This window comes from Gorilla gorilla, chromosome 3 (genome assembly GCF_029281585.2).
Source record: "Gorilla gorilla gorilla isolate KB3781 chromosome 3, NHGRI_mGorGor1-v2.1_pri, whole genome shotgun sequence".
In the NCBI taxonomy this organism is placed as follows: Eukaryota; Metazoa; Chordata; class Mammalia; order Primates; family Hominidae; genus Gorilla; species Gorilla gorilla.
Window position 1 is genome coordinate 138,455,996 of NC_073227.2, and position 23,660 is coordinate 138,479,655.

At 37.8% G+C, this 23,660-nt stretch overlaps 1 protein-coding gene across 4 annotated transcripts in view; it reads left to right on the top strand.

Annotated features, from left to right (window-relative positions):
- The first annotated feature begins 872 nt into the window (after nt 1–872).
- Nucleotides 873–23,660, top strand: part of NDST3 (N-deacetylase and N-sulfotransferase 3) — a 227,282-nt gene continuing 204,494 nt past the window's right edge. For 3 of the 4 annotated variants that reach the window (XM_019024960.4, XM_055384170.2, XM_055384172.2), the window contains exons 1-2: nt 1,282–1,816; nt 20,963–22,098. In XM_019024960.4, the coding sequence (XP_018880505.3) occupies nt 21,118–22,098 (981 nt within the window). In that variant the 5' untranslated portion in view covers nt 1,282–1,816; nt 20,963–21,117. Of the gene's footprint in view, nt 1,136–1,281; nt 1,817–20,962; nt 22,099–23,660 lie in introns of those variants that run through there. The other variant, XM_055384171.2, reaches the window with a different exon arrangement.

The window sequence follows — 23,660 nt, forward strand, 5'->3', positions numbered from 1 at the left end:
TTTTTGTCTGTTTTTCTCTCTGATTGGCCAGACCTGGGTTACATACCCACCCATGCTACCAGGACAGAAAGCCATCACTGGCCAGACCTGAGCTGTGGGTCTACCAGTGAGTCAGCAGCGGCTGACATCACCTAAAGCAAATGGGCTGCGGGGTGAGATCAAGTGGTTGGATCTTCCAAAATGAACAGGGGTACTGTTTCAACAAGAGTGAGTGCTGGGAAGCAAAACCACAAATGGCCAATACAAAGTATCATTAGTAGACCCCACTTAATACAATTCACATGTTAGTGGAACCAAATGAAATTTTTAAAAATATATATCATTCGATTCAGACTTCTAATCAAACTATAGCTCTGGAGAGGGTAACCTCACACCTTGAATCCAAAATATCTCTTCAGTTGCTGGCCTTCCACTTGTCTTCAGGAGCTGAAACACATGGCATTTGAAAAAAACTGGCGAACAGAGGAAACTCTTGCAGCCTCGCAGCCGCCCTGGTCCAGTGCCAACGGCAGGAGCACGACAGGAGGGGACCGCGCGGGTGCGCCCCACCCTTCCATCGTCGCCTCGGGGACTCGCACCCCTTTCCCTGGCCGCACAAGACGTTTCATCCTTGGCGGCCGCCGCCAACCCGCCGGGAGGGGCGGTCGGAACTGGCAGGCCGGGGCGGAACCCCCGGGGTCTCCTTGTCGAGGCCCAGGCAGCCAGATCCTCAGGGCCGGTCCGGGCGGGAGCCCGGCCGATGGAGGCGTCTCCCGTCCTCAGCTCCCGCTCCCTCCCCTTCCCCGGGGCGGGCGTGCGCGGGCCGGGAGCTGGGAGGCGGCGGCTCCCGCCCCGGGAGGCGGCGGCGAGGGCGGCGGAGGCGCGGACGGGCGGGTCCCAGGGCCGTGGTTCTCCAGCGCAGGAGTCCCCGGCGCACCCGCTGCGCTCGCCCCGCAGCCGCAGCCTGAGCAGCCGAAGCCACCAGCTGTATCCGCGCAGAGCCCGGGCGCGGAGGGGAGAGGTCGCCCGCTTGTCGCCCTCGCCGGACCCCGGGCACCGCGTAGCACCCAAGCGCCACCCGGACGCGGGGCCCTGGGGAGCGGCTGAGGCCGAAGACCCGAGGGAAGGAGGAGCCCGCGGACGGCTGCAGCCCCAGGTAATCTCCATGGAGGACGGGGCCGGTCTCCTCGCCCAGAAACCCGATCCGGGCGCCTTGGAATGCGGACTCCAGAGGCGGCACCTCGACCAGACAAGTTTCTCGCGGCTTGGAATGAGGGAGTCCTGAAACCGACACTCGTTTTATTTAACCAGCTTTTTTCTCCTGTTTTAAATAAGTTTATTTAGACAATGGAAAGAAAAAAACAAACAGCCTCTTGAGTGACTGTGGGTTTGTAAATATAATCCTAAAAGTTTTTCATGGTGTGGTTATTTGCTTGCTCATATTTATTAACCTGTTAACTCTTCCGCTAGTCAGAAAATTGACATGTAAAATATTCTTTGAGGAACGTTACAAGTTTGCTGTTGTATTCGGGCATCCTGTTATTCATCAGCTTAGTTAGCATCTGTCTTCCCCCGAAGTGGTACCAAAGCCGGTCCCTTGGCGACGGGTCTTGCATGTGACACTCTTGCCCTCTAGTGCCTCACTAGCTTGGTAGCAGTTTGATGGCTAATATTAATAAGATGTTACATAACATGAGAGTACTGGGCCAGGACTGGTGTTGCTGCCACTTGTAAAGTCAAAAAGCCTGAGCCGATGGTAACGAGTGGTACTGTTTCCGTTTCTTTTCCATCTATTGCAACTTTCTCAAGCATTTTCAGCTCTGAACTTTAATTCCAGGTAAGTGTATTTATTTATTTATACTGTGCATTAATGCCTCACTCATAAATGTAGGGGCTTTTAAGAGATAACAACTTTGCTTTCAAATAATCTAAAAATTTCAAGATTGAACAAGTGCTTCATTTTATTCTTGAAGAAGAAATATAGAGTATTTTGATTAAATTAAGTGAAACAAAGGACCGTCTCATTCAGGGATGATTTTAAAGCTTCCCTTTCGTAAGATTATGGTACTAAAGAAATGACCTCTTGTAATTGTTTAAGATATTCACCAACTTATAATGATTCTGAAGTAGATTTTTTTAACAGAACACATGTCTGTTGCCTTGACAGAATTTTGTAAGGAATATCAGAGACTTTAAACTACCTGCCTATCTACACAGTAATGATCCTCAAAAGGCTTTCTATTTGATGCAGTTTATAGACATTATTTAAAACTATACAATTAATAAAATTAAATGGAAATGGAAAGAATCAATCTAGGTATCAAATACAGAAACTTTAAATTTAAAGAAAACAGATATATCTTCTATTTAATATATCCATTTTGTGGGGGCAGGTAAAAGCAAAGTTACATCTTTAAGGAGTTTACTCAGATCCTTTTTCAAATAGTTTTTCTAACAGCTGGATACTGTTTAAGCATCAGAGTTATTTAATGTTGAAAATGTATTAGTATCTATATTCTTTATAAACATATTGAAATATAGCAACATGTAATCTGGAAGAGTTTAGAAGAAAACCCTTCTAGACAATGCAAACAGCTACATTCTTAATACATTTGTATTAAATTAAAACACAAATCAAATATTGAGATGTGTGCAACTGATCTGGGACACACACTTTTTTTTTGTTTTTTTTTTTTTGCCCTTAGAAAATTTCATGTTATCAACTACTGAGCAATGCTGTTCACCACCAGAGAGCAGGATGATATGGCAGAGAAACTCTAGAATATCCGATATTCAGCTGAAGGGAATTTTTTTCCTTTTTTCTTCATCCATAGCTTCCTATCAATATTATATTTAAGATGGAGATTTCAAATATAAGTTTGAAGGAGGCTCCTTTTTAAAATAGTACTGAACATACAAAGAGGCTTGCCTAAGATAAGCTCTTTTTTTTTCTTTCTCTGGTTAACACAGTATCTACCATTTCTAATTTTGTTATCATTTTTCTTTATCATCTTCATGGTAAAACAGAAGATTTGTTTCTTTGTGTAAATAATGTTAATTTTGAGCTTGTCACATGAGTTAATTTTCTTCATAGTCTTTAAAATGAAGAATTCTTACGTTACTAAAATGTTTTAGATAAAATAAAACTTTTATCTCTTTCTGGAGATATTTGTTATAGTTTAGTTTGGTGGAGTTATATATACCCTCTTTTTAAATTAATTTTCTTGAGAAAAGCATTATTTCTGAACATTGTGGCAAATATTAGAGTAATTTTTGGTGTGACTGAAAAGTTTGTTTAAAAATATATAGTAGAAGAGATAATCAGACATTGGCGATTCTTTTTCTAAACCATATATTCTGCTAAAGAAGTTATTATAAGCTAAAATGTAAATATGTAATTGTCTACCTGTCATTTCAAAATTTTAAAACTGTAAAGAAATTACAATTTTTTTTCTTTTAATCTTGGGACTCTGATTATATGACTTCCTTGAAACCTGATTGAGTTTCAGCTGCTTTTTGGTGATTAGAGCCTTAAATGTGCATTTGTTAAGATGCAAAATATATTTTTTTAAACTATATATAAATACTTTGTGATTTATATACACTATAAAATCAGGGAAATTGAATTAAGGATAAAAACACTATTCTCAACTAAATGAATGCCTTGAATTTCTAATTGCTTAACAGTTCCGACAGTAAGGGAAAACAGTAGAAGTTTACTTTCCCTGTGCTGTGTCTATTATAAATGAGCATTCACACTGAAATGCATGAACTCTGAACACCTGTCCAGATTAGGAATGCTGCCAGGCCACAAAAGTAACGACCTACATTATAAAGATAATTAGTCTGAACAATCCTCAAAACTATTTCATGACTGAAGTTTCTCGTAAAGGGGTGATTTTAATATTTCTTGGTTTGTCTGTTTGTTTGTTTATAGTAAAAAACTATACTCTTAGATACCTGGACATCACAGTGAGTGATTTATTCTTTCATGTTACTCTAAACATTTTCATCGATTTCATGTAAGTTACAGGACAAGAAAAAAAAAGTAGTCAGGACCTACTACAATTAATTAATGTCTATAAGAAATTATTTCCCCAAATCTTCTACAAATTACTGAGGGCTATAATTCTTGATTACCTGTTGCCAAATAAGAGCTTAAAAATCAATTATTGCAGTCCTATCCTAAAACCTTTAAGCATCTCAATTATGGGTATCCATTTTACATGTTTTTCATTGCTGAATGTTTTTTTTTTCATTAAAATATTTGAAAATAACATGAAAGGAGACCTAAATTCTAGGACTGGCTCTGCCAAGACAGGAGTGCCTTGAACAGCTCCCTTGCTGGCTCTGGGGCTTGGTTTCTTCACCTGAAAAATGAGGATTCCAGAGACCCTTTTTTATCCTGTTTGTTCAACATTTTAGAAATTGATCTGGAGGCCAGGATGAAGACAGATGAGAAAACATCAGTGAATAATACAAAATTTAACTTGGTGATAAGTACTATTGTCTAGATTTCTGCTAGTAGAGATGTTACAGTTTATACTCATAGAATAGTTACGTTGTACCAGGCACTGTTCTACTTTACATATTAATTTTTAGCTCATATAATCTTCACAAAGATTATTTAAGGTAAATATTATTCCTGTTTCACAAATGAGGAAATTGAGGCACTGAGAGGTCACCTACCTGCCTAAGATCACATCCCTGGCAAGTGCTGAAGCTGGTATGCAGTTTGAGTCCGGCTCCAGCACACACTCCTTTAACCGTTACACTACATTGTCTCTCCATAGGTTTCAAATATTTGTTCTTGATATGCCTCTTGATGGAACAGAGGCAATCCATATACCACTCCAACAATTTCCACCACTTCCCTTACATATGAAATACTCATTCATTCACCCAGGAGGTATTTACTAAGCATCTACTTTTGCACCAGGCATAAAGCAGTCCACAGGACAATTAAATGTGGTGCCTTCCCTAGCTAAGTATATACAGTCTAGTTCAGGTGATTTCTTTCTCCTCTTTTGCCACTGCTGTTAGGTTGAGTCTCACTTGTTCTAAAATGTGCCCAAGGTAACAGAAGAATAATTTACCTGACTCCTTTATTGATGTGTCCATAGAATAGAGAGTAATAGAACCTTCAACCTCCTCAAGACTCCCTATATCATATTTTTTCATTATTCGTTTCTACTCTTTTTGCATCATCTTCTCTCTGCAGATTGGCTGTCTTTCCTTATCTGGTTCATGTAACCTGCCCTAAAACATAGCCAACACTGATCTGTAACTTTACATCTAATGGTCCAGGCAACCAATGAGAGGCCAGGTTAACACTCTCTTGTTCCCATGAGTCTAATGAAGGACAAAGAAAAGGTTTGGATTAGACCCTAAAAGCTGCATTGTCAGCACTCACATATGTCATATGTGAGCATGTGTGACAGAATATGTCAGCGTATTTTGATGCATGCATTCTGGTCCAGTCTTAGAGGGTAAAGGCAGACATTTTCCCCCTTAAGTCATATAGGGCAGAATAAACAGCAAACAGCAGTGGGGTAGTTTTCTTCTCTTGCATCACTGGATGGCATAACACTGAGGGAGGTGAATAAAACATATTCTTCTCTTCATAATTTCTAATACAAAGATGGAGGGAGAATGATAATAGAAAGTCATTTTCCATTTAATGTACCAAACAAAGCTAATGCCCTCAAGTGCAGCTTTTCTCCCATCCATCTTCTAAAAATTGCAGTTCTAGAGACAGAGTGTATTCTTGGTCATACTCCATGTAAATCAGCTTCTTACTTGCCTACCACAGCAGGGTTTAATTAACATGACACAATTTCACACATTCTTTCCCAAAGAAAAGCTTGCCCTTGTCAATTTTTAATATTATTACTAAATTACTTTTAGCAAATCCATGTAACATATTTGAGGCCTCCCACTGCATTTTTCAACATTATAAAATATAGTTTTATAGTTCATTCCTTTTTCAGAAAAAGGAATATTGTCAGGATCTTTTAAATATCTTTCATTTATGTTAGAACCTGAAGCTCTTTAGTTATTAATACTCATTTTCCAGATGGTAATCTTTTTTCACTTTTCTTGTACTGCCAACTTTAACATGATTCTATTTCATTTAGAAATTGATTTTTACTTTGGGATGATGGTGGGTGTTAGTGGAAGAGAAAAGATAGGTTACATTGACAAGCAGGCACTTCCCCTTGCAGATATTGCAATACTTTGCAAAATATATGTTTGTATATATTGAGTTCTTTCACTATGTTACGGAATTGTCTGTGATTCCAAAAACTAATTGCTTCTTCTGCCTTTTGTTAATGGTAAATAATTAATGGCTAATATTTGCTTGGTGGAGTCTTTTTAAAAACAGATGCATTGCAAAGCAACTCTATTCACGCTGAATTCTGAAAAATCTCAGAGTGGAAAAAATAAGTAATCGAGTAAATTTCAGTGTAAAGCACATTCTGGATATGCCTGATTTATGGCTCTGATCAAGGTGGTCACTGCTATTCGCAATGTTTATATTATCGCCTTGACTGTTTGAGGCCAGTGTGAGTGATGAAGGTAGCTGTTCATAGAAGATGGTTTGACTTAAATACTGCCCTAGTTTGTGAGTGCCAGCTGCTATTTGTAAAATTTAGTAGAGGCCTTTTTTCACTCATTCAACAAATATTCAATGGGCTATTCTCACTTCAAGCACTCTATTAGACATTAAAAATATAGAAGTGAACAGGACAAGTAATTACAGATACTTCCAAGCTATGGAGAAAAACTGCATAACTAATTATAACAGAAAATCACATAACTAATTATAACTTTGGAACATACTACAGAGGTAAAGTAGAGAGTGATGTGAGAATGTGTAACAGGGAGGCCTGACAGATAAGGGGGATCAGGGAAGACTTTTGTGAGGCAGGGATATTTATACTTAGAACCATAGGATTTGGAAGATGAAACCAGATGGGGAAGTGGAGAAAAAACTTTCAGACAAAGGTAACAGCATGTGGAAAGACCCTGAGATAGAAAAGAGATTATCTCTTTTGGGAACTGAAAGAGGACCCACTTGCCTGGAACTTAGAAGGGAGAGCATCATCTAACCAGGCCTGAGAGATAAAAGTGGGAAGCATACCACACAGGGTCTTGTGGGACATGTACAAGAATATGAATTTTAACCAGCAAGTAAAATAAGCAATCATTGACAGGATCTCAGCTGGAAAGAAGTAACAGAGTTCCACTTTGATGCTGCATTGAGAAAATGGTAGAAGGAGCCAAGAACATTTGTGGTGAGATTAGTTGCTGCAAGTAAAAGAAGGTGTTAAGGATGCACGTAGGTGATTGTGGGACCATGAGGATGGTTTTAGCGGAAAGATCATAAATTCAGTTTTAGACAGGTTAAGTTTGCTTGTGACATGATTCTAGTGGAGCCAAATAGTGGCTGGAATATAATAAGAAAGGGCACAGTCTATGTGAGTTGTTGTTGCTATTATATCAAGTTGATAGTTCAATATAAAATCCTAGAGCTTAGAGGAAGGAGGTCTGAGTTACGAATGAACATTTAGAATTTACTAGAGTGTAGATGATAATGAAAACCAAGAAGTATGTGAGCTCATCTAAGGAAAGGGGGAGGGGTGAAAAGAAGCCCAAGGACAGACATGGTGCTGGTTATGCCTCTGATTGAGCCTCTTTCTTTCTTTGTTCTATGATCCATCCGACTTTAGATCTCTGCACTAAGGGTGGGCTTATGTGCTTCCCACAACTCTACTTAAGCTAAAATGCTCGTAGCTATCCCTTTATGAACCCTTAGTGTACTTTCATTGGTCATCTTCGGGATATTTCCCTCATTTCCTGTGTTATTTCTATTATCATCATCATAGCAGATAAATTTTTTTTGTTCATTGTATGTGCCAAACACTATTATAAGAGTTTGGTTTTTGTTGTTGCTTTTGAGACAGGATTTTACTCTGTCGCCTAGGCTGGAGGGCAGTGGTGTGATCATGGCTCACTGTAGCCTCCACCTCCCAGGCTCAAGCAATCCAACCACTTCAGCCTCCCAAGTAGCTGGGACCACCTGCCACCATGTCCAACTAATTTATATATATATATAAAATTTTGTATATTTTTTGTAGAGATGGGGTTTCGCTGTGTTGCCCAGGCTGGTCTCCACCCCTGAGCTCAAGTAATCTGCCCACCTCAGCCTCCCCTCGTGCTGGGATTATAGGGGTGAGCCCCTGCACCCGGCCTCTAAGAGCTTTAACCCTCATTAAAATCCCCTTAGGAGATATCATAGTAGCCCATTTTCTTAGAAGGAAACTGCAGCATCTAAAGATAATAGCTGCCCAATATGCATTTCCTACTTGTTCCTAGCATGGAAGGATCGTGTTGCAGTTATCTTCCCCAGGTGTACGGTATCTTTGATGCAGGCTGTTGGAGTTCATATTTCAGTTCTACCTCTACTAGCTGTGACATCATGGGCAGGTTACTTCACCTCTAAAGGGTCCAACACAATTTCAGTACCTATGTAAATGTTTATTAATATTAGCTGCATTACTATTGTTATTCTATATCTTCCCATATCATATTATTTCCTTCAGGGTGCCTTATAGGAAATCTTGATGATGTGTTGACATTTATAACTGATCCAACTTTGTAACTTTCTTGAACCTAACTATTTCAGAATGCCTGTCTAAGTGATTTGTTGATTTTCAAAATTTAAAATACAGTTTCCTGATCAGTCAGCATAGTCCTCATCATAGGTTGAATTCTGCTCCGAATTCAACCACAACTGTCAGTTCTGTACTGCTGATCAAGACAGTTGTGTCTGTGGGAACTCTCTGATATGCAGGCTAGTGTGCTTGTTCTGTACTTATTCAGAGTACCCTACTGACCATGCAAAAGTCTTCAATTTTCTATGTATTTTTGTGCAAGCATTTCAAGAACATATTCATCACTATACTGAAATGTTTACATGTTGATCTTTTTGGCCTTTAAAAGTGTTTTCATCTCATTTCTTTTTGAAAAATTTGAAAAATTACTGGGAAAAAACATGAGCCCTATGCCTTTGGAAATTTCAGTCTAACAAGGAAGACAGACATTAGACAAATAATATTGTTAATAATATTTCATAAGAGTTATGATAAAGTCTCCAAAGGGAGCCTCATCTAAAGGGGAAGAATAGAGTTGGTCAGCAAAGGCTTCCCTGAGGAATTGGGTTTTTGTAGCACATTCAGACATGCCTGTAACCTGTCAATTCCAAAGATTTTCTTGACATTTTTTATTCGTCTACATCCAACTATGTTATATAATATTGTGATTTTGTTATCTAATCATGTATAACTTAGTCCATCTATTTATCTGAATCTGAAGTGTGCATCACTGAGTCAAGCCAATTTCCCCTCTTAGTTTTATGTTTCTATTATACTGGCATCTTTATCTTCTAGTCCCCAAGACTGCTACCTCCCCCAACCATAATTTAACAGTAAGCATGTTTTTTTCTTCTTTCTTCCCAAATATCTCTCATTTCCATTCTCTCTCAAAACCACCTTAGTCTGGACCTATACCACCTCACACATGGATTACAGCAGCAGCCTCTTAGCTGGGACTGTCTTGACTCTGCCTACTTCTTCACTCTGCACAGTGTGGCATGTTCTCTCTCTGTTCATATTACTGCTGTTCATCATTCTGGGTGTCACTACTACACTAATCATCTGTAAACACTGTCTTTATCAAATCCCTCTGTTCAAATGCACCCAATGCTATTTATTTTCAAGCTCATACTCTTGTACTTCACAATCACTTTCAAGGACATTCATTAATCTGCACCACTCTTTTAATCAAATATTATTTCCATTTTCAACCCCAAACATAGTATCCTATATTTTAGTTAATTTCACTCTGAGCTAAGCACATTGTAACCATTTCATTTCTTCAACCTTGCCAGGGAGTTTTGCCTGACATGTTGTCCCCATCCTCATATCCAAACCCAGTGCATCATGGCATGTCACTTTCAAGCACCATGTCTCTTAGAAACTGCCACTGACTTTACTAAGCTTCACTAATCTCTCTCTCTCTCTCTCTCTGTCTCTCTCTCTCTCTCTCTTCTGAAACCTGTAACAGACAGTCTATACTGCATAAATCACTATTTATTATGTACAACATACTGTTGGCTGCTGTTTCACAAGTCTCATTTCCCTTAATAGAGTCCATTATCTAGGGGAAAGGATTATTCCTAATATCCTAATATACTTCCGTGGTGTCCACAGTATTTACTACAGCACTAATTCCAAAGTAGGTGTTCAGTAAATACCTGATCACTAATTGCATAATGATAAGTATTTTTGGTGGGTGAAGGTTTTATCTACCATAGATATTATGATATTAAATTTATCCCATGTTGGGATGCTATGATTACATTAACTTAACATTGAATGTAATAGTTACTTGTAACTTCAAAAGATAAGTTAAAGCATTAGAATAAAGTAAAAGTTTCAAATTAACCTACAGGTGTAAGATGCCATTGTATTCCATTAATTCCACAAAAAGTCATTGCTTCTGGCACAAGTGGTGCAATGATAGGCAAAAGAAAGGTACTATCTCTACCCTCTTGGAGCTTCCAGGCATACAGAAAGTCTGACTTTAAACAAAATTTTAATTATGGCAATAAGTACAAAGGAGATGCTCTTTTCACAAAGACCATGTATACCCACTGGTCTTACCAAGTTTGGAAAGTCAGAGAAGGCACCACAGGGCAATTGTGGCGAGGAGCTTAATTTTCCATATTCATCCATCTGCATGATGCCTCACAAGTGAAGGGCTCAGGTGAAGTCTGTACCTTTGCCTTTGCCTACTGCTATGGTGCCACCTTCCACAGGAGGAGTGACAGCAACAGGTCAGTCCATCCTGAAGTTTTCAGAGCTAACAGAAACATGGAAGAGAATGGGAAGTAGCTGTCCTTGGATGAGTTTGTAGAATGAATAGAAAGCTCTGAGAATCTGCACCGGAGACTGAAGTTGGCATGGCAAAGTGAGATGTGCAATTGAAAAAGGTTTGCAGAAAACAGGAGAATTTTAATGTATGCATTTAAATATGTTAGACCAATTCCTCAGGGACATGCACTGGAATTTTTTCTTTAGCTTCAGAAGGAAACTTGAAGAGCTTAATAGAAAAGAAATGTCCTTCAGCATTTTATAATGGCTTACAGAGAAAATAACTTTGATAGATTCCTAATATCTGTCCTAAAGAGTGAGAGCAAATACTCTTCACCACTCTGCCTCATCACAGATAAGAATTGTATAAGTTACATGCCTTTCACTTTTGACAAAGGGGACAAATTGTAAAATGCTGCTATCTAAAATGGAAAATGTAGCAATACATTTTATGTCTAGTCAAAAACACCTCACAGGTAAAATTGAAACGTAGAAATGGGAGGATATGAGATTTTGTATTCTGCTGTTATGCTCCAGAATATTATAGTCATAAGAACGTACATAACTGTAAAAGTGCAATTACTTATCAAAATGAAATAACTATAATTACAATGAAAACTCTGTTGTCGAGGTAAATTTTTATTTGCTTAAATATCATCTATATCTATACCAGAGCATTTAAAAGAGACCTCACATGGCATGCCAAGTTCTCGTCCCCCTTTCTCTGCAGTGTTTGTAAGATTTGTCCCTTCCCTACAGTTCTCCCTCACCTATGATGATTAACAGTTTACGACTACATTGTGAGAAATGAGACTGCACTGGCGTGCCAGATCAACTCTGTAAGATTGCTCTATGATATTCTCCATGTTATTAATTCTTGTCCCAGAAAAATCTGTTATGTTATTCCCCCTAATCAAGAAAGTTGTGTGTCTCTAACAGAATATCACAGACTGGATAATTTATAAACATTAACAATTTATATGGCTCACAGTTCTGGAGATTTGGAAGTCTAAGAGCATGGTGCTGGCATCTGGTGAGGGCCTTCTTACTGTGTCATCTCATGGTGGAAGGTTGAAGGGCAAGACAGCATGCACAAAGGGGCAAGAGAGCAAGAGCCAGCCAAACTTGCTTTTATGACACTCTTGAGATAAGTAACCTGCTCCCAAGATAATGACATTTATCTATTCATGAGGGCAGACCCCTCATGACCTACTCACTTCTTCTTAGGCCCCACCTCCCAACACTGTTGCATTGGGAATTAAATTTCCAGCACACAAACTTTGGTGGACACATACAAACCATAAGATCTCCCTACAATCTTTCACAACCTCTGTACTCTCAAGTCTTACCAAAATCTGGGTTACCCATACATAGTCAAATTTATTTTTTAAGTATTTCTCACTCTTTCCTCCCACTCATTATTCATCATCCTTACCCAATATTGTGCTCATTCCTGCCTCTGTAACATTCCCTCTATCTCAAATGTCTCTTCAAATTACTCCCATCCTTCAAGGCTCTACCCAAATCCTACTCCACAGTACAGCCTCACCACCCCCTGGAGCATTCCACAGACTCCCCCACTTGCCATGGTCTCTTTCTTCTCTCATCCTGTTATAGTCATTGTCTCTAATCCACAACCCTCACATTATTATCATTCTTGTCACTATCTCTGCTTTATAATTTAGAACATTTTAAATAAATTCAGTCTGCTGAACATTTATATTTTAAATGGCATGAGAGCTACCCCATAAATATTTGAATGCATGACATATATACCCTAAATATTTTAATGAATGAACTACAATATATAATTTAAAAGATAAATAACACATTTATCCTGTAAATAGAATATCCTATAAATATCCTACAATTCTATTCTAGAATATTATATTATTCATAAAGACAAACATATTGTTCAAAATATTGTTCATTGTTTATGTCATAGAATTTTGGAAGCAGAATGTTATTCGTGATCATTTATTCTAACTTCATCATTTTACTTGGTACAGAGGCCCAAATGACACAATAAGTAAGAAGCAGATGTGTGATAGACTCTAATCTTATGACAAACACTAAATACAGTATTTTTCACCTGTGCTTGTTGTTGTACCAGCTAGCTTTTAGCCTGTCTTATGTACAATCACAAGACCTGTCTTAATTTTTTTATGTTCCATTATAATTTCTTGCAAAGTTCCAGGACCATAAAACTCTAATAAGGTTTTGCTCTAAGAAGCACCCAGGAATTCCAGAGGGGGAAGGCAAGATGGCCAACTAGATGCAGCAAAGAAGTGCTACTCCCACGGAGAAAAACCAAGGGTTTGAGTAAATCAACATAATTTGGACAGATCTCTGGAGAGAAAATGCTTAAAGTAGATGGAGATGCAATGCAGATGCTGAGGCTGAGAAGGGAGAAGGCAGGCACAGGGTACCGGAGGCGGGGCTAGTCCCTGGCCCTCAACAGCTCCGGGGGAATAGGTTCATGATGGGACTGTGGGACTGCCCACCCTCACCATGGGCCTATGGGATCCTGGCTTAGAGGGCCCCGCATCCCCCATGGACACTTGATCTGACAAGGGGATCTGATTGGAGAGTAGATAAAGACAGAGCTTCATCCAGAATGGAACAGGAGCCTTTGTACATGGTGCAGCTCTGGCAGAACATGGTAATAGGCGTCCGTAACCCAGGTCTCCCCATCTCCCTCCAAAAAGCTCTAGCCGCAGCTGACCACTAGGCCAGAAGAAAGTAGAGCTGACTTCCCTGTGGAACTGGATCATGTCTGTTCTGCAAGCCTTCCAGCCTGCCAGCCCCTCTCAGGGCCACACCCTAGCAGCCCTGCAGGAACATATGCACAGTACAGCCTCTGCTGCCCAGCCTGGGTGCCTTGCTCCACACCTGATTATGTTCCTTGTGGCTTGGGAGCACTTTGGATTCCTCAGAGCACCCAGAATCCAACTCCAAGTACGTGAAGGATGGAGCCCCAATCCCATCCAAGTGCCCGAGGGCTGCAGCAGCCAGCTCAGGAATTCCAAGCCAAGTTCTGTGGCTGGCACTCAAGTGGGAGAGGAGCTCACACTCTCAAAGCACTGAGAGGGGTGAGATGCCCATTCATGGGCTGGAGTGGGAGGGGGCATGCCTCCCTCCACAGGATTTGCCAGGAAAGGTCGTCTCCCATCTACCTGCTGCAACTTCGGACCAGGGAGCCCTGCAGCACAGACCACCTAACAAAAGAAATGCAGACACACTGTCAGTGATCAGAGGGACTTCCCCAAGGTCCAAGAGTGGACATGGTGAGGAGGTCACCTCTCTCCCTGCCCACTGCAGAGCACGGCTGCAAATGTGAGAAATACAGAGGAGCCATGCAGCTAGATAAGAGGCTATCTACTGCCCATTACTCTTCAGCATCATCTACTGGATCCCAGCCCAAACTACAACGCCAAAAATATTTTGCTACTATACACCCCTGTGAAACCAAGGGCAAGAATTCAGCCACAAAGAAAGGCCCTATAGAGAGGCTTGGGCATGTGAAAACATCCAGAAACAAATCCAACTGAAGTACTCAAATTACATCATTGTTAAAGAAACACTGGACTTCTTAGATGCGAAAGAATCATGGTAAGACCTCTGGCAATTTAAAAAGTCAGAGTGTCTCCTCATCTCCAGATGAATCCACTAGCTCCCCAGCAGTGGTTCTCAACCAGTCTGAAATGACTGAAATGACAGACATATTATTTAGAATCTGGATGGCAAGAAAGGTTGAGATTCAGAAGAAAATTGAAACCCAATTCAAGGAATTTATTTATACTATCCAAGAGATGAAATATGAAATATCCATTTTAAAAATGAACTAAACTGAACTACTAGAGCTGAAAAATTCAGTATAAGAATTTCATAATACAATTAGAAGTATTAACAGCAGAATAGACCAAACTGGGAAAAGAACTTCAGAGCTTGAAGACTGGCTCTTCGGGCCAACTCAACTCAGACAAAACTAAAGAAAAATAATTGTTAGAAATGAACAAAACCTCTGAGAAATATGGGTTATGTAAAGACACCAAATTTATGATTCATTGGCATTCTTGAGACAGAATAAGCAACTGGGAAAATATATTTGAGTATATTTCCCTAATCACACTAGAGAGGTTGAGTTGCAAATTCAAGAAATTCAGAGAACCTAGGCTGCATACTATATGAGATAACCATCCTTAAGGCACACAGTCATCAGATTCACCAAGGTCAATGCAAAAGAAAAAATCTTAAAGGCAGCTAGAGAGAAGAAGGGTCAAGTCAGGTACAGAGGGAACCCCATTAAGCTAGCAGCACACCTTTCAGCAGAAACATTACAACCAGAAGAGATTGAGAGCCTATTTTTAGCATTTTTAAAAACAAAATTTCCAACCAAGAACTTCATATGGCACCAAACTAAGCTTCTTGGGAGAAACAGATATAAAATCCTTCTCAGACAAGCAAATGCTGAATGAATTCATTTCAACTAGACTGGCCTTAGAAGAGGTTCTTAGGGAGCGCTGAACATGGAATTGAAAAGCAACACCTGCTACCCCAAAAACACACTTAAGCACACAGCCTGCAGGCACTATAATCCACCTAGACAATCAAGTCTTCATAACAACCAGCTAACAACATGATGACAGGACCAAAATCTCACAGATCCATACTAATCCTGAATGTAAATGAGCTAAATACCCCACTTAAAAGACACAGAGTGGCAAGCTAGATAAAAAGACAAGACCCAACCATTTGCTGTCTTCATGAGACCAATTTCACATGTAATGGTACCCACAGGCGCAAAGTAAAAGGATGGAGAAAGATCTACCATACAAATGGAAAATATACAAAGATCAGGAGTGGCTATTCTTATATTAGATAAAACAAACTTCAAACCAATAAAAATTTAAAAAGACAAAGAAGGGCAATACATAACAATAAAGAGTACAATCTGACAACAAGACTTAACTATCCTAAATATATATACACCCAACATTGGAGCACCTAGATTCATGAAACAAGTTCTTCTTCACCCACAACAAAACTTATACAACTACACAATAATAATGGGAGATGTCAACACCCCACTCACAATGTTAGACAGATACTCAAGGCAGAAAACTAATGAACTCCGGACTTAAACTTGACACCTGACCAACTAGATCTAATAGATATCTACAGAACTAGTCCACCCAACAACCACAAAATACACATATTTTTCATCTGCACATAAAACATATTCTAAGACTGACCACATGTTTGTTCATGAAGCAAGTCTCAATAAATTTTAACAAACTGAAATCATACCAAGAACATTCACCAACCTCAGTGCAATTTAAAAAATCAATATCAAGAAGGTCTCTCAAAACTACACAATTATATGGAAATTAAATAACTTGCTCCTGAATAACTCCTTGGTGAACATCAAAATTAAGGCAGAAATAAAAAAATTCTTTGAAATTAATGAAGGCAGGGACACAACTTACCAAAATCTCTGGGATGCAGCTAAGTTAGTGTAAAGAAGAAAGATTATAGCATTAAATGCCTTCATCAAGAAGTTAGAAAGATCTCAAATTAACAATCTACCTTTGTACCTAAAGGAACTAAAATAAAGGAACAAACATACCCCCACAGCTGGCAGAAAAAAATAAATAATATTAAAGAAGAATTAAATGAAATTGAGATGCCAAAATCCATATAAAAGACCAATGAAACCAAGAGTTGTTTCTTAGAAAAAAATAAACAAGACCGATAGACCACTAGCTAGAATAACAAAGAAAAATAAAGAGAATATCCAAAAAAGAACAATCAAAAATGACAAAGATAACATTACAACTAATCCCACAGAAATAGAAATATCCTTAAAAATACTATGACTATCTCTACTCACATGAATTAGAAAATCTAGAGGAAATGGATAAATTCCTGGAAATGCAATCTCCCAAAACTGAATCATTAAGAAATTGAAACTCTGAAAAGACCAATATCAAGCTCTGAAATTGAATCAGTAATAATAAAAAAAAAACCCTACCCACCAAAAAAAGCACTGGAGCAGATGGATTCACAGCCGAATTGTACCAGATATACTAAAATGAACTTGTACCAATCCTACTGAAATTATTCCAAAAAATTGAGGAGAAGGGGCTTCTTCCTCACACATTCTGTGAAGCAAGCATCAGCCTGATACCAAAATCTGGCAGAGACACGATGAAGAAAAAAAACTTAGGCCAATATCTCCGATGAACATAGATGCAGAAATTCTCAACAAAATACTAGGAAAACAAATCCAGCAGCACATCAAAAATTTAATATGCCACAATCAGGTCAGCTTTATTTCTAGGATGCAAGGCTGTTTCAACATATGCAAATCAATAAATGTCATTTACCACATAAACAGAATTAAAAGCAAAACCATATGATCATCTCAATAGATGCAGAAAAGCTTTCAATAAAATTCAACATACCTTCATGATAAAAACCCTTAACAGTCTAGGCATTAAAGGAACATATCTTAAAATAATAAGAGACATCTATGACAAACTCACAGCCAATGTCATACTGAACAGGCAAAAGCTGGAACCACTACTCTTGAGAACTGGAATGAGATAAGGATGCCCACCCTCACCACTCCTATAGCACTGGAAGTCCTAGCCAGAGCAATCAGACAAGAGAAAGAAATAAAGCATCCAAATAGAAAAAGAAGTCAAACTATCTCTCTTTGCTGATGATATGATTCTATACCTAGAAAATGCTAAAGATTCTGCCAAAAGGTCCCTAGAACTGATAAATGACTTCAGGAAAGTTTCAGGATACAAAATCAATATACAAAAATCAGTAGTGTTCCTATACATATATCAATAATGTTAAAGCTGAGAGTCCAATGAAGAATACAATCCCATGTACAATAGCCACAAATAAAATGAAATATCTAACAATACAGCTAGCCAAGGAGGTAAAAGATCTGTACAAGGAGAACTAAAAAACACTGATGAAATAAATCAAAGACAATACAAATAAATGAAAATACTTTTCATGCTCATGGATTAGAAGAATCAGTATCATTAAAATGGCCATACTGCTTAAAGCAATTTACAGATTCAATACTACTCCTATCATATTACAAATGCTATTTTTAAATAAATATAAAAAAACTGTTCCAAAATTCACATGGAACCAAAAAAGAGCCTGAATAGCCAAAGCAATTCTAAGCAAAAAGAACAAAGCCAGAAGCATCAGACTACCTGACTTCAAACTATACTACAAAGCTACAGTAACCCAAACAGCATGGTACTGGTACAAAAGCAGACACATAGACCAATGGAACACAATAGAAAACTCAGAAATAAAGCCACACACCTACAATCATCTGATCTTTGGCAAGGCCAACAAAAGCAAGCAATAGGTAAAGCACTCCCTATTCAGTAAATGGTGCTGGGATAAATGGCTAGCCATATGCAGAAGAATGAAACTGGACCCTTACCTTTTACCATATACAAAAATTAACTCAAGGTAATTTGCCTAGGCTGTAATCCTAAGCAAATTAAGTAAGCAAGTTAATTCAAATGCAGGACATCAAACTATAAAAATTTTAGAAGTAAATCTAAGAAATACTGTTTATGATATCAGCCTTGGCAAAGAATTTTTGGCTAAGTCCCCAAAAGCAATTGCAATGAAAACAAAAGTTGACTAGTGGGACCTAATTAAACTAAAGAGCTTCTGAACAGCAGGAGAAACTATCAGCAGAGTAAACAGACAACCTACAGAATGGGAGAAAATATTCACAAAGTGTGCATCCAACAAAGGTCTAATATCCAGAGTCTACAAGAAACTTAAATCAATAAGAAAGAAACAACCAACCCCCTTTAAAAACAGGCAAAGGACATGAGCAGATGTTTCTTCAAAGAAGCAATCAGGCAAGAGAAAGAAATAAGGCATCTAAATAGAAAAAGAAGTCAAATTATCTCTCTTTGCTGATGATATGATTCTATACCTAGAAAATGCTAAATATCCTGCCAAAATAGTCTCTTTATTAAAAGAAGACATACAAGTAGCCAACAAATATGAAAAAATGTTCATCATCACTAATCATCAGAGAAATGCAAATCAACACCACAGTGAGATATCATCTACACCAGTCAGAATGGCAATTAGTAAGAAGTTAAAAGATAACAGATGCTGGTGAGGCTGCATAGAAAAGGGAATGCTTATACACTGTTGGTGGGAATGTAAACAAATTCAGCCGCTATGGAAAGAAGTTTGGAGATTTCTGAAAGAACTTAAAACAGAGCTATCACTTGACCACAGATTCCATTACTGGGTATATACCCAAAGGAAAATAAATCATTCTACTAAAAACATGCATACACTTGTATGTTTATCACAGCACTATTCAAAATAGTAAGATAAACAATCAAACTAGATGCCAATCAAGAGTGAATTGGATAAAGAAAATGTGGTACAAATACACCATGGAATACTATGTGGCCATAAAAAAGAATGAAGTCATGTCTTTTTTAGTAACATGGATGTAACTGGAGGACATAATCCCAAACAAATTAACTCAGGAACAGACAACAAAATACCACATGTTCTCACTTATAAGTGGGAGCTAAACCCTGAGCACACATGGACATATACACAAGAACAATAGACACTGTGGACTATTAGAGGGAGGAAGAAGGAAGGAGGACATACACGGTGGAAAAACTACCTATTGGGTACTGTGCTTACTGCCTGGGTGACGGGATCCATACCGTAAATGTCAGCATCCCACAGTATCCCCAGGTAGTAAACCTGCATGTGTACCCTCTAAAATAACGGTTGAATTTTTTTAAAAGGAAAAGAATTCCTTAGGTGCCCAGGTAAATCCAAGCATGGCTGTACATTATTTTGGATTTGACTAGCCAGGAAATACGTGTTTGTTTCCCATTAGTTCAACTATCTGAGAAAAAGTATTGTTCAGTTGACAGAGATACATACACAGTTTGCTTAACCTTCATGCACTCAAAATACTCTTAACAGTAAATCTGTATCAGTGTGCTGTGATACCAGAGGAAGTGTAATCCTAATAAATGTAGAACACCCAAATAAAAAAAGAAGCACTCATGTTTCTTTCTTATTATTTTTCAAAGTTACTAAATTTTCAAAGGTTACTAAGACTTGAAAGGGATTTCAAATTATTGCACAACAAAGTGTTTCATGAAGTCTCAGTTGTTTTCATTACATTTTTAAAAACATTTTTGGAGTAGTTTTTCACATAATTACTAAACTCCTTCTCAAAAAGTGCAAATAGAATGGTATAGAAAGTGAATCAATAGGTAAATTTGCCCTTCTCCAAGAGTATATGGTTCCCAATGGTCTCACACCAGATTTGCAGAAACCCTGGGAAGTATTTTATTCCTCATATTCATCTTACCACATGACTGTTTTGATTTTTGGAAAATGCAACTATGAAAATATGCAGTTCTAAAATAATTAATTGCATTGTGGGACCATATATGCATTTTGAAAGGGTTATTTTAATGAGAGCAATTATCATAAGGTTGTTTCTCTAATGAATGTAAAATGTGTATACAATGATAAAATTGACTGTGCCATCGACTTTGCAGAAAAGAAAAACACATGTTTTAATTATGGCGTAAACATTCAGTACCTGTGATTAAAAACAAACAGCTTGAGTATGTATTACATAATGTATAGCCAGTTGGCAAGAAATGGCAGTGTATGACTTAGGTGACCTCTCCGTGGTCTTTGTTCTATAGTATCTACAGAGTTTGATGCAAAGCACGGTGAATATCATGAAATTTTCTGTTAGCCCAAAGTCTTTTTTTTACTAGAGATAGAGGGCTCAATGGACCCCTTTTCCTCTTTCTATCAGTCCCATGTCCTCACACAGATCTGGAAGAAGAAAAGGGAGGGCTTCAAATTTATTATACACCAGTTCATCTGCCAAATACTCTGCCACTTATGCTAGTCAACAAGATAAAAACTTGCTTATTTTAATGCTGCAAACTGACTGTTTTATATTCTTTTCTATTTTTCAGACTGTATTTTCTGTGAGTCCTGATCAAGTGATACAAATGAGCTGCAATGGTGACATAAACTCTTGACAGAGATTGGAAAAGTAGCTGGAACACCATCTTTTCTTTTAACTTTTTATGGTGCTTCTGTTGGCATAGTTGGGGAAAGCACCTACAACATGAGTTTTATCATGAAGCTTCACAGACACTTTCAAAGAACAGTCATTCTGCTTGCCACTTTTTGTATGGTGAGCATTATCATTTCTGCTTACTACCTGTACAGTGGCTACAAACAGGAAAATGAACTCTCTGAGACGGCTTCAGAAGTTGACTGTGGCGACCTCCAACACCTACCATATCAACTAATGGAAGTGAAAGCAATGAAGCTTTTTGATGCCTCAAGGACAGACCCCACAGTCCTAGTATTTGTAGAGAGCCAGTACTCATCTCTTGGTCAAGACATCATTATGATTCTAGAATCAAGTAGATTCCAGTATCACATTGAAATTGCCCCTGGAAAGGGAGATCTCCCAGCGCTTATAGACAAAATGAAAGGCAAATACATTCTCATTATTTATGAGAATATTTTAAAGTATATAAATATGGATTCCTGGAATCGAAGCCTTCTAGATAAATACTGTGTAGAATATGGTGTGGGTGTCATTGGATTCCACAAAACTAGTGAGAAGAGTGTACAGAGCTTTCAGTTAAAAGGTTTCCCTTTTTCCATATATGGAAATCTTGCAGTAAAAGATTGTTGTATTAATCCTCATTCTCCATTGCTTCGTGTGACCAAATCTTCCAAGCTTGAAAAAGGTTCTTTACCTGGAACTGACTGGACAGTTTTTCAGATTAATCATTCAGCCTATCAACCAGTAATATTTGCCAAAGTAAAGACCCCAGAAAACCTTTCTCCTTCCATCTCTAAAGGTGCTTTTTATGCCACTATCATACATGACCTGGGGCTTCATGATGGAATTCAAAGGGTTCTTTTTGGCAACAACTTGAACTTTTGGCTGCACAAGCTCATCTTCATAGATGCCATCTCCTTCTTATCAGGGAAGAGGCTGACATTGTCCTTGGACAGGTACATTCTTGTGGATATTGATGATATATTTGTGGGAAAAGAGGGAACAAGAATGAACACCAATGATGTAAAGGTAAGGCTCTATTTTCTCAAGTTTCAAAGTTCAGTTCATCTCCCAGCAGGGATACAACTATCCCAGTTTGTACTACAACTGGGTTACCCAGGACATGGGATTTATTGGGAAAGTCTGGGCAATCTAGGATTATTGCTCACCCTAAATCAACTAAGAAGATTATGTATTTCTATCTGAATCAAGAAAAATAAAGATTTTACTAAAAGATTGAGTGTGGCAGGATCCTGAAATGGTTTTCTACATGTATTTACAACTAGAGTAGAAGTCATTTTGTTTAATTGCTTTCCAGAAACTATCTACCTCAAAAAAAAGCTATTACTAATCTCAGACTTAGCTCATTTAAATATGAAATTAAAGTGAATTTGTCTTAATGATAATAAATATTTCCACAAATTTCAAGAATTACAGATCTCATAGTAGCAAATTCAGATACTTTTGGAAGTCAAATATGCAGTGCATTTTCTCTTATCATATTTTTCTGAAACTGAAAATCAGTACTACTAAATATGAAGATCAATGACTGTATAAGCATATTTATTCACATTTAAACATGAGGATTTAACTTGATTTCAGTGAACACTTCTGACACATATATGAAGCCAATCATGCCAAATTTAAATTGTATTACATTTCTTATTGTGTAAAACTGCTGCCCTTAAACAGAAAACAATTATTTGAAATAGTTTGTCATTATTATAAGTTGATTGTGTTACATAAACAGCTGATTGTTTACTATTAAAAAATTTTAAAATTAAAGTTATCTACATTTGTCTTAGTTTCCCATTCGAAATGTCATAGGATTCTATCTCTGTTATGCTACGTATTGATTTCTCATAAAAGTGAGACTTTTGATACATAGTTTTTATTCTACAGTTTTGACCTTTTGGTAGAATATCTAGAATCAAATCAGAGAGCAAAAAATACATCTTGAAAACTTTGTTCTTTTCTCTAGTCACTAAGCATCTGGCAAATAATAGTAATGTTCATCACACTAGTTAAGTGGGCTAAGAATACCAGAAGGACCATTAAATGTTACTGTAAGAGAGTGTGAAGACTGAAAAGAAAAAAAAAAGTCCATATTCTTGGAACTATTTTAGTCTCTTCCTTTTAGCTAAACAGAAATTAATAAAGAAGCCGTATTTAAGTTTCCATTAAGTCTTTGTACTTACTTTTGAAAATATAGCTAAATTAAAACCAAGCTGGTAGTTTAAGCATTTATTAGGTGTTTGAAGATTACAAGCAATATATAATTCTTCCATTTTTTTTCCATTTCAAATGATTTTGGTGAGAAATGTTTTCAATATGAATATATTTCTGAAGTGAAATTGTTTGAAACTGTCAAATATATATTGTTATGGAATTTTAAAATATGGTAAATAAATCCCTGAGTTTTGTATGTAGCCCCCTGTTTCCCCTAATATTATACAAAATACAAAATGCCATTTGTGATCCAGAAGTTAAGCCAGTTTTCAGGGGTATGAAAAATTAGAGGCTTATTGAACACATTAAAGAAAAATTTGGCATGTCTACTTTATGAACTGCTCATATTTAGATAGAAATAT